At 42.2% G+C, this 12,531-nt stretch overlaps 1 protein-coding gene across 1 annotated transcript in view; it reads right to left on the bottom strand.

Annotated features, from left to right (window-relative positions):
• LOC132590615 (vesicle transport through interaction with t-SNAREs homolog 1B-like) overlaps positions 1-6,450 on the bottom strand; it is a 29,576-nt gene extending 23,126 nt beyond the window's left edge. Inside the window, exons 1-2 of the mRNA XM_060263588.1 lie at positions 6,106-6,450; positions 2,106-2,164 (exon numbers count right to left, since the gene is read on the bottom strand). Coding sequence (XP_060119571.1) covers positions 2,106-2,164; positions 6,106-6,223 — 177 coding nt within the window. The 5' untranslated portion in view covers positions 6,224-6,450. The remainder of the gene's footprint in view (positions 1-2,105; positions 2,165-6,105) is intronic.
• Between the last annotated feature and the right edge of the window lie 6,081 nt (positions 6,451-12,531).

A 12,531-nucleotide genomic window follows, 5' to 3' on the forward strand; every position in this document is an offset into this window, starting at 1 on the left:
ACCCACTGGTTCTGGTCCAACCTTCCGGGGCCACAGAAAACAATTCAACACCATCCTCTACATGACAGCCCTTCAAGTACTTGAAGATGATAATCATATCACCTCTCAGCTACCTCCTCTCCAGGCTAAACATCCCCAGCTCCTTCAACCTTTCCTCATAGGACTTGGTCTCGACCCCTCACCATCTTCGTTGCCCTCCTCTGGACCCGTTCCAGCTTGTCTATATCCTTCTTAAAATGTGTTGCCCAAAACTGAACACAATACTCCAGGTGATGTCTCACCAGAGTAGAGTAAAGCGATACCATCACTTCACGTGATCTGGACACTATACGTCTGTTGATACAGCCCAAAATTGCATTTGCCTTTTTAGCCACCACATCACACTGTTGACTCATGTTCGGTGTATGATCCACTAAGACCCCTAGATCCTTTTCGCACATACTACTGCTAAGACAAGTCTCCCCCATCCTATAACTATGCATGGGATTTTTCCTACCAAAATGCAGAACTTTACATTTATCCCTGTTAAAATTCATTTTACTGGTTTTAGCCCAGTCTTCCAGCCTGTCAAGGTCATCCTGTATTCTGTTTCTATCTTCTACTGTATTTGCCACCCCTCCCAATTTAGTATCATTGGCAAATTTAATAAGCATTCCTTCTATTCCTTCATCCAAATCGTTTATAAAAATGTTGAACAAAACAGGACCCAGGACAGATCCTTGAGGCACTCCACTTGCCACTCCTCTCCAAGAGGATGAGGAACCATTCACAAGCACTCTTTGGGTGCGATCTGTCAACCAGTTACAGAGCCACCTAACGGTAACAGGATCCAAACCACATTTTACCAACTTGTCAACAAGTATAGTACGTGGAACCTTATCAAAAGCCTTACTGAAATCAAGATAAACAACGTCTACAGCATTCCCCTGATCCAGCAAGGTAGTCACTTTCTCAAAAAAAGAGATCAGGTTAATCTGACGTGACTTGTTCTTGAGAAACCCATGCTGGCTTCTTTCTTTCTAAATGTTCCAGGACCGACTGTTTGATGATTTTCCAGGTATAGACGTCAAGCTGACAGGCCGGCAGTTACCCGGATCCTCTTTTTTCCCCTTCTTGAAGATGGAGACAACATTTGCCCGCCTCCAATCTTCCGGCACCTCTCCTGTTCTTCAAGAATTCTCAAAAATAACAGCCAGAGGCTCAGAAATTATATCCGCAAGCTCTTTTAGAATCCTTGGATGCAGTTCATCTGGCCCTGAGGACTTAGTTTCATTTAAAGAAACTAGGTGTTTATGTACTACCCCTATGCTGATTCTAGGTTGGAACTTCATACCCTCCTTGTATGTTCTGCTTTTGCCATGTTGAGCACCGTTTTCTGTTTTACTTTGTTCTCCAGACTTTCATTCTCTCCAAGCAAAGAGCTAACTTAGGTCCAGTTTGCACTTAAGTGGTAAAATGTAATCCAGGTTGCTCTCTTCCAGACTGCAGAAGAGGGCTTATGTGTCTGAATGATACTTCATAAACGGCATCCTTTGCACAAAATCAGCAAGTCAGGAAGAAGTCTATAACAGAACCATTCTCTGCAATATCTAGCTTTCCATATGGAGGTATTTTTTTTTAATGGAGAAGCATTCAGCCATACAACACCCCCCCCACACACACACACACCTGCACTCTTGTGCTACAACCCAGACACAGATTTACTGCCTTAGTGACAATTTAATCCTCATTGCCATCTTGTGGAAATTCCTGCATATAGCCTCCACATTAACATAGCATTCTTCTAAGCCCAGCAAAAAAATAAAGGCCAGGAGTCAAAGATTTATAAAAGCAGTGCCATGAAGCTAGGAGATATAGAATTCTTTTACCTAAATGCATCTTCCCAGGCTGCACAGCAAACTGCTTTTGAGGGGAAATTCATTTTGGTTTGGCAGGGTACATTGCTAAAGGCAGTAAGGAGAGAGAGAAAACACACACAAGGAAAAACAACAGAATGTTTAAAGTGGCATCCTCCCCAGCAAGAATTTTTGTTTACAGCAAATGGAATGAAAAAGGTTTCATATCTACCAGCAATCCTTTTACTCCAATCAAAATTTATATCTTACTGTTTCATTTGCTTCTTTCTGTTTCCCTTCAAATTCTCGAAGCAGCTTCTTCTTTTCCTCTAGAATACAAAACAAATAACACACAAAAAGTATGTTTTCAAAGGAAGAAAACACAATTCAGCACTACCAAAAGGCATTCTGGGGATGCATTCACCAAATAATTTCCACAATAGTCACATATTATCTAATTACTGCTTGTTTTGTGAAAACTCATGGTTTCACATGATCAGTGTATAAAACAACATGACTCTAGTCTAAATCACTGTATAATGGATCTTCTTTGATGGAGTGCTAGTTCATACAATCCATCAAGGATCCTGCAAGTTTCAGGGAAGAGCAGCTTCTATGTATGCAAACAGGTAAAATGCAAGACAGGAGGTATGCACATACAACTCTACAAATATAAGTAAATTTTGCACAATCCATTACCACCTTTGTTGAAGGGAAAGGCATGCACAAACTGACATAGATGCAGTGGAGTCATGTCATATATTTCCTCACATGCACAATGGATGAATGTGTGTATCCTTGCTTCTCAGTGCTAGGCATGGGATCCCTGCCTGCAGAAAGTGTGAAATGGTCCTAGGTGGGCTTACTTTCAAATATGAGCATGCGTGTTTAAAAGCCCACTATTTGGGGCAAAACAATTTACACACATTTCTAGAAAATGAATCTCTCCGATCATTAATATTTTGGGTTTCATCAGTAGGAAAGAAATTAATTCAATTAATCATTCTGTAATTCACTTGCACAAGTGTTGCCAAGTCCATAGAATAGAAACAAAATATGGATAGTTTGCCAGTGTCACAATTAAACTGGCTATATGGAGACAGACAGTAACACAGTCATGAAGATTTCTAGTTTTTCTCTTCCAAGGAAGCTTTTTCATCCATATCTAAAGATTTCAAAATGTAAAACTGGAGGGAAGGATGTCAGGGAATAAAGGAGGTATCTCAAAGTAGGCAGTAGTATAATAATGCAACATTATGTTCTCCAAGTACTCTAAAGCAGAATATACACTACAATGACAGATCAGTAGCAAGATCAGAGAAACTCTCTCAGCAAGATAATACATGTGAAAGCAGATGTAGTATCTCTCCTACATGGGTCAAGGGATCACTGCTCGACTCACAGAATCCTTTGTGAAAAATCTTGTTGACAGGGGATGAAGGATATCAAACATGAGACTTTAGTTATGGCAGAAAAAAAATTCACCTCACAGCAAGGATATCTCCTTTCAAATACAGCTATTCAGTTAAAATCACACTGGAAGAGGGCAGCACTGTTCCACTACAGAGAGGCTACACTATGCTAGGTCACTAGTAGTATACATAAAACATACTTTAAAAATACATGTAGAAAATGACTCAAGCATAATAAATAACAGGAACAATGCTTAAGCAGCTCTGACAATAATGTGCAATTACAGAAGTTCTTTGACTAAACCAAACTAGAAACAGACATTCTATTTTTAATAAAATTAAAATCATTTAAAAGATCATGTGACAAATGCTGGAACTGTCTGCCTCTGGAAGTTGTATTTCCTTAGTAGCCTAGTCATTGTATACATACCCTATCATAAGCAATCCTTGGAAGAATGCCAAAACCTTTTGAAGTCAATACAATTTTTTAGAAAAACAAGTTTATTCCAGGATCATTAGACAAAATTCATGGAATGCTTCTATACTTGTAAAAGCTAAGAAAGTCCAAGATCCTGGCTATACTTGTGCTTAAACCATCTGCTGGAGACACGACTGCTACCTGTATTGGGACCTGCATGTAAACTACTAAGAAGCATCTGACTGGCTAGTGCTACTCTGATCATCTGACCTAACAAAGTAATTTTATTATATCTAACCTACACTAAGGAGTTGTGACATTCAGAGTAAGCCAAAATCCTTTGCAATAACATGACTTTCCTTCATTGTAATGGACAAATTATAATCTGGTTTATAATAAAATTGATAAAATCCTGCTGTACAGATGATGCCCTTTGCATTCCTAAATTACAAGGCACCTGCTATGTTGAAAAGTGAAACGTAAGTGAAATACAGTGGTTCAGTAGCTAACAAGTTGAATTTGAACATGAGTAAACTTACAAACCCCACCCAACTATGAAGTTTGCTGGATAGGCTTGAAGAACTTACTATATCTCTGCCTAATTTGATCATATTAAACCAACTTCCTGCCCAACAAACTTGACATTAAAAAGCTACTTTTAGACTGATGTTCAATAAGGAAACATACTGATCTCAATAAGGAAACATACTGATCTAATGTCACATAATACAGACAATCTTAACTCACTCTTTCATGTCCTGGCAATCGGTAGTGAGAGAATGCAACTCATGTTGCTTTTTGAAAAGAAAGGATCAAAGATTGGGAATCACTATTTTATATAAAATTATGCACATACAAGATTGCAGCATCAAAAATATCAACATGTTGAAAATTTTCATTTGACAGAAACTGGGTAAGGTTTTTTATACTTCCTAAATGATCACAGCCAAAGAACTGATGCTGCTTTAAAAGATCTCTGAGAACAAAGTGGGGAAAACCCTCTTTTTCTAGTTCCATTTTTTTAGCTGTTTCAACAAACAAAGCAGCAAGAGACCAGGACTTTCCAGCCCCTGAAAACCTGTCCATTTTAGGCTTAAAATATATACAAACAGCAAGCTTTTAAATTACTTTCCTTCATTGCTAAGTATCTATGTGGGCAATAAGACAGCACTGTGCAAAATGATTCACAAAGTTACTTGGACCAATTAGTAAGGACTGTGGTATATATACTACTGTGTAAACTTTGCTGTATGTTGAATCCTACTATGTAATCTTGCATTATTTTGTGTGTCATGTTAACACTTATGTTTTGCTTCAATTCTGTTTTTTAGATTTCTGATTGGTTCTACAACCCAAATCCTATTTCCATCCTGTTGACTGTACTGCCTCCCCCTGTGTAACGTACATAAATAAATCTTCTTTTGAGGGGAATGTTCCATTGTACTCAATAGCATTTACTTCTGAATAAATATGCTTAGGATAACAAGAAAGGAGCATCTTCCTTAAGTAGCCTTGGGTGCAGGATTGCCAACAGGTCTGCAGAAAGATGTCTTGCCCTGTTAACAGTAGCTCTAACATGTGGAAATATGCCAGCGAAGCTTTTCATGGCATGAAGATAAATAGCATCCCACTAAGCCTGTATTAAGAAGAAGAAGATGATATTGGATTTATATCCCGCCCTCCACTCCGAAGAGTCTCAGAGCGGCTCACAATCTCCTTTACCTTCCTCCCCCACAACAGGCACCCTGTGAGGTGGGTGGGGCTGGAGAGGGCTCTCACAACAGCTGCCCTTTTAAGGACAACCCCTGCCAGAGCTATGGCGGACCCAAGGCCATTCCAGCAGGTGCAAATGGAGGAGTGCGGAATCAAACCCGGTTCTCCCAGATAAGAGTCTGCACACTTAACCACTACACCAAACTGGTTCTCCAGGGACAGGACTTTTTTCTAGGCCAGCTGGCAACCCTACTTGACTTAGGGCACCACGAAATCTTTTCTTTTTCACAAGATTAAACCCGACCGTGAAACTCAAGCCTCTTTCAGGGTACCCCCTCCTCCTGATTTCCAAACACTCTTATGGTCCTTCTGAAGAGTTTGGGGGATGGCACCATACTACCAGTCCTGCTCCGAGGAATTTAAGAGCAATCTGTCAAACAATCTAGCAAGCAAGCCTTCTCAAACACTTTCGCTTGTTACTAAGAAAAGGTTCGTTTATCCTACTTATGCCTTTATAGACTTCTGTTAGAGTGGCATGAGGAAAGTGAGCGATAACGATGGCAAACCAGAGAGACTCAGCAGGAAGGCGGCGCCAGAGCTGTGTAGATGGGACAAAAGACTACCTGCCTCCTCACCTCCGAGGCGCCGCCGCTGGAGGGAGAAAAGTAACAACGGCCCGGGTGCCCGATTACTACCTCCCACGGCTTCGGCAAAACTTCTCACGTACCAGCGGCGGAGCTCTCGCGTAGTCTCTCCGGGGCGCCCTGCAGCTCCTTATGCAGGCCCCGGAAGATTTCGTGCAATCGCTCCAAGTGCTCGGAGGAGCCAAGGCCGCGATCCGCCATGGCACCGAAAAGAGCGAGCAGCAACTTCCCGAATCTGTTACCAAGGGCCTGGAAAGGCCGCCGCCGCCGCCACCTCCTCCTCCTCCTCCTCACAGGCACTTCCGGAACAAGAAGCTACCCTCGCTCCTCTAGCAGAAGCACGCGCGGCTCCGCCATCAGGGCGCCTAAAGCAACCTCTCGTTCACATGCATTACACAGCGCCACTTTGGTTCAGGCGGGGAAGTAATTGCCAAAGGGGTGGGAAAGTCGCATTTTTGGGAGGGGTGTGTGTGTACGAAAAGGAATGACAGGATCGCCCACTGGAAACAAGGGGGAGGCTGCAAGGCCCACTGGAAATAATGGGAGTCAGGTACCTTTGAAATACATTACAACACAACAACAGCTGCAAAGAAAATGTGGAATGGAGTTTTCATTAAGCTCTCTGGGCCCGGATACATTACTCTAGGATTGGAATGATAGGTTCCAGAGTAGAATGACTAGGGGAAGCAGAAGTGTCCTGGAACTAGAATGACAGCCTCCAGAATGGAATGGCAGTCCCTGAGGTACCAGAAGTATACTGGGACTTGAATGACAGCCCCTCCAGGTACTGTCATTCCACTCTGGGGTCTGTCATTCCCGTCTCAGAACGCTCCTACCATCAGGCACTGTCATTCTACTCTGGAGGCTGTCATTCCAGTCCCATGACGCTTCTGCTGCCCTTAGGGGCTGCCATTCCACTCTGGGACCTTTATCTGGGTCCAGAGAGCTCAATGAAAGCTCCATTCCACATTTTCTTTGCAGCTGTTCTTGTGCTGTAATGTAGTTCAATGGAGCCCATGCAAGTCAATTGGCATTCCTGGCTCCCATTATTTCCAATAAGCCTTCCAGCCTCTCCCATTGTTTCCAATGGGCAATTCTGTCATTCCTTTTAGTACATCTTCCTCTTTTATGTGAAATTCTGCCGTCACATATGTACTTTTCTAGTATTAATTTCTCTGGGGAAAACCACTGTCTTAACATAGGGTATTCTGGGTCAGTTTAATTGTGTATAGTCCCCATGGGAACTGCTTTTGGCCAGACAGGTCTCAGGATTCTGTTATTGCTTGCTTTATATTAATTACTGTGCTCCAAGCACTGAGTGTGTGCTGATTCAGCTGCGTGGATTATCAGGGTCTTTCTGTGTGGATTGCAACAAACTGCAAAGTAGGTTATGATCACTAGAAAAGTCAGGGTTTTTTTAAAAATAGGAACTCACGGGAACGCAGTTCTGGCTGTCTTAGTTTCAGGGGGTGTGGCTTAATATGCAAATGAGTTCCTGCTGGGCTTTCCCTACAAAATAAGCCCTGAGAAAAGAAATTGCCAGGTACTACCCTAGAAGATGAGGCACTTCGTCATACTCAAAGAAAAAAAATACCTATAGCATTTTACATGGTAATTGGTTTGCTGAGGCATGTACCGTTTTCGCACACAGCTTACCACGCAGTCACAATCCTGTTCCCTCTGCAGCATCTGGTCGGATTTCCCACCATCTGCAACGAAGTTACAGGAAGTGCCGCGGCTTTTGCGTAGCAAACGTAAACTGCTAAAACCCAGTTTATGTTTGCTATGCAAAAGCTGCAGCACTTCCTGCAACTCCGGCGCAGATGGTGGGAAATCTGACCGGACGCTGTGGAGGGAACAGGATTGTGACTGCATGGTAAGCTGTGTGTAAAAACAGTAATGAATTTTTTAAGGCTTTAAAAGCCTGCTTCTTTGGTTACATTGAAATACACTGAAATGCCAATGCTCTCATAATAACACCCTATGTAGCAGGGGTGTAGACTTTTCATTTTCCCGGGGGGGGGGGCAGCCAGAGGCATTTGATCCAGTGACATCATAGGGAGGAGTCAGTGACATCACAGGGAGGAGCCTCTATTATCACTACCTATGAATTTATAGAGAAGCTCCCTCCACATAAATTTAGGGAGCACCCCCGCAACAATGCCAATGGACTGGGCCAAACCCAGGAAAAGGTGGAAGTTTGCCAGTGGTTATAGTGGTATCTCAGAGATCTCTTGCTGTGTCCTGTTTTTGAAATTCACTTTTAGAATAATCACTTTAAGATCTGCAAATATACATATCATGTGCATAGGACAAACCAATGTTCACAAATTTGATAGTAAAAGGCAATACCGAAAAGCTTTAGGAGAACATTTTATAAGTTTCCCTGGACATTCACTTACAGGTGTCTTGTTTCGGCCTCATTAATAAAGTACGATACCACTATACTGAAAGCGACAAAACTATGGTGGCATCACTCAATTTGCAAAACACATTGGGCTTCAACAAATGATCTTCAGACAGCTGAAATACAACTTTAACTTTTAATTAACAACACGAAGTGTTTCTTTAGAAATTACTTTTAGAAATTACAGCAGCTGCCCTTTCAAGAACAACTCTGCCAGAGCTATGGCTGACCCAAGGCCATTCCAGCAGCTGCAAGTTGAGGAGTAGGGACTCAAACCCAGTTCTCCCAGATAAGAGTCCGTGCACTTAACTATTGCACCAAACTGACACCAGCTACATGTTGAGTTCAGTATATGCTACAGTTTACAGCTGCTGTTGATACATAAATCATTCAGTTTTCACTTGTACTCAGAAATTAAACTTTCATTTTATTTCATGTATTCAACATATCCTGCCCTAACCACAAAATGGGCTCAGGATGGCTCACATCATAAAACCAACAGCAGCAAAACAATAAATAAGATCAATGATTAATAGCAACAAAAAAGACTCATGTCAGATACATGCACACAAAAGCTGATGCCCAGAATAAAACTTGGTTGGTTCTTAAAGGTGCCACTGGCCTCAAATTTTGTTCTTAAAGGCCTCTGATCTTCATGGCTACGCTCAATCTCACTTTCCCCCCAAATGTAAATTGGAACCAAGCAAGTATTTTGAATCCACCAAAGAGAGCCTGCAGTCTGACTGTTGGTGCATTAAAAGTGGGTGTAGCCCCCAGCCAGGCTTTATTTTCCAATAGACACCAAACTTATAAGGATTGATATGTGCTGGATATCAATACTTTAGTAATTAATCCAGAGAATCCAAAGATACAAGTGAAAACTTCTGCAGATCTCCCAATTACCTTACAATATCAAGAGTCCGTCTAGATCAGCTGGATGGATCTCAGAGAAGTCTGTATCTCATGTGTGCTGCGAGAGCTATGATCTCACCCCCTTGACTCCAGTCTGCCAATGTATTGATTTATCAAATTAGAGTTTACCAACACTGGTTAATATGAATATTGACACCTAGCCTCTGGCGTGGGGGAAGCTCAATTAGCATTTCTAAGGAACTGAGGTTGGGTTGTAAAGTAATTAAGTCATTAATAAGTCATTCACTGATTTTGAAGCTCAGAGGGAAAATCACACACAGCCTTTATCACCCCATTCATGCCTTTGAAGCCCCAAGTCCTGTGTTGGTTGCCTGGCAGGTGCTTAGCCCTGGGTGAGAAAATCCCAGGGGGGGGGGCTGTAGCCCCCCAGCCCCCACGTACTTTACGCCTATGCTATATAGTGTTCTGTAATTGTACTTTTTCTCCAAGCGTTTATTTGGCACTTCTTTATGAGGAAATGCATGTGCTGCTTTTTATGTCTTCACCATCAAATCTGTTACAAAATTTTCAAACAGGGCATCATTCTCCAGTTTTGTAGCAAGAATGCATATTTGGGGATATAATACATGTGTTTCATTTCCTTTCCGTTTATCACAGAAGATATTTTTTTCAGTCAATTTTAAACTAGATGCTGATGTTTCTAAACCCACAGATCAGCCCGTTATTTTGTACCCTACGATCACAACTCTTTCTCTTTTAATTGTGTGTAGATATATGTCTTTAAATTTATTGTTATTTCTATCTCTCACTCAAGGTATGAATGCCATCACCAGGAATTTATTTCCAAATTTATTATTTAACTTCTGTCAAGGTATTGTGCACAAGCTCTAAGGCTCCTTTGTTGATCTATGTGGTCCTGAGGATAAGACTCTAGTATTTAAATACTAGCCCATTTGTGGGAAAGGCAGGATAGAAATTGAACAAATAAAATAAATAGGATATGACTCTGTGTTAACAAGGAACAAAATAAAACGTTATTTGTATAAGAAGGGTATTGGTTTCAAGATGTTTTATAGCTAGGGTTGCCAACTCCAATTCAAGAAATATCTGGGGACTTTGGGGGTGGAGCCAGGAGACACTGGGGGTGGAGCAAGGAGCAAGATTGTGACAAGCACAACTGAACTCTAAAGGGAGTTCTGGCCATCATGTTTAAAGGGACCACACACCTTTTAAAAGCCTTCCCTCCATTGGAAATAATGAAGGATAGGAGCACCTTCTTTTGGAGCTCATAGAATTGGACTCATCAGTCCACTCTTTTTGAAACTTAGAGGGTCTTTTGATGAGAGTAATCAGATGCTATGCTGCAAATTTGGTGCCTCTACCTCAAAAAAAAGCTCCCCCCCCCCAACCCCAGATACCCACCGATCAATTCTCCATTATTCTCCATGGGAATCGGTCCCCGTAGGGGATAATAAGAGTGCCCAGCGGCCATTTCCCTCCCCTCCACCTGCTTTCTGATGATCCTGAAGTGGGGGGAGAGCCTCCAAGCTGGGAGATCCCCTGTCCCCACCTGGGGATTGGCAACCCTATTTGTGGCATATTTCGTCAATGAATAAAACAGTGTATGTTAATAACTTCTGACTGAGGTGTCACACCCTTTCACTTCACAATCACTCCTCTTTATCAAGTTCTTTCTCCTCGGAATGTACTTTGTCCAGGCTTTAATATATATTTCTTAGTTAACTCTTTCCCTTTGTTTTAACTCAGGTTTCTGTCAGCTTCCCCCTCCACACACAATTTTATAATATTTTGACAATATTAGGATTTGAATCTCTCTAGCCACTGATACCTCCTCTCTAAGTATTCTACTTTCTTCTTTAGAATCCTAATGCCTATAATAGCACTCTATCAGAAGACTCTTTTGTCAGACTCTGTAGACTGCTGACTGACTAGGACTGACTGTTAACTGCCGAAAGCCGGGTAACTTCTGCCTTCTTTCTATCCACACACACTTCTTAGCTCCACCACCCATGAACTCAGTCACCAACCAATTATCTCACTCACTCATCCCCCTCTTTAACCCGTCCATTCTTCTGCATCTTACCAAACATTTAAAGAAACACACACTTAAAACTTTAAATCACTACACCCACCTTCCAACATTTTGATCATATTTATTTTTGCACATTATAACTTCACCAGTTGCTTTACTAATGTTTGAAGTACATAGCTTGTAAGGAAAGCCCCCTACTTTTCATACATATGGACATCGTGATCACCAGTATGGTTGCCAGGGTGCCTGGAGTTTTGACTCTCACACATCTGCTCTAAGAAGTGGACTTTGCTTACAGTTTCTAAGGCTTATGTGGCTACTATAAGCCTCAGCTTTGCAGCAGCATTCTACATCTGGATGGATGTTAGCCAGAACTCTGCTCCTTGTGTGCCCAGTCTTGGCCGCTGCAGTAAGGGAAGCCAGGCCACCATGTTTCCAGCCTGATTCCATGAACCAAGGGCTAACACCACCAGAATCCATCTTGCTTTCCTGATTCCATCTCCAGCATCTGCTTCAGCTTTTGCATAAGCTTATCCAAGCATACCCTGCCAGACCACTCAAGCCTCTTGTCTAACGAAACCCAGAACAAAGACGGGTGCCAGGAAGAAGATAAGGAAGAGGAAGACCATCTCCTGCATGAGCCAAGTCTTTTGTCTAAACCGGGTGATACCTAGGCCAGTATTTGATTCTCTATTATCACCTCTTCAGATAAGCCCATTTAATCTTAAGTGTTCCCCACCCAGTAATCACTTCTATTCATTTTCCCAACTGTCACCCCATGGCCTGTTCTAATCAGGAAGATTCTTTCAGGTACCCAGGATCCAGGCAAGCTCATTGGTCAAGACAGGCACCCAATTAGGTGCAACCAAGGAACTTGCCATTGGCTCTGCAAATGTCCAGCCTTCATGGTCATCGCAGAGCCTCCCCTTTCTCCTCCCTGATACCTCCCATCCCCTTAGGACTCAAGAGAGTCCTTATAACCTGTGGACTAGCTACCCACAGGTGTGCATCTAACAGTATCCCAGTTCCGCTGTCTAGATCCATCCCCAATTCTGGCCACAGTTTTGGGTCCATTTCCCCTGTCCTCTTAAGTCGCCATTGGAGCTTTCCTCGAAGACTACGATGGTAAATATTACCCTGTGTGTCTACCCTTATATGTTTCCCTATCCATCTATC

The sequence above is a fragment of the Heteronotia binoei genome, unplaced genomic scaffold (assembly GCF_032191835.1).
Source record: "Heteronotia binoei isolate CCM8104 ecotype False Entrance Well unplaced genomic scaffold, APGP_CSIRO_Hbin_v1 ptg000334l, whole genome shotgun sequence".
In the NCBI taxonomy this organism is placed as follows: Eukaryota; Metazoa; Chordata; class Lepidosauria; order Squamata; family Gekkonidae; genus Heteronotia; species Heteronotia binoei.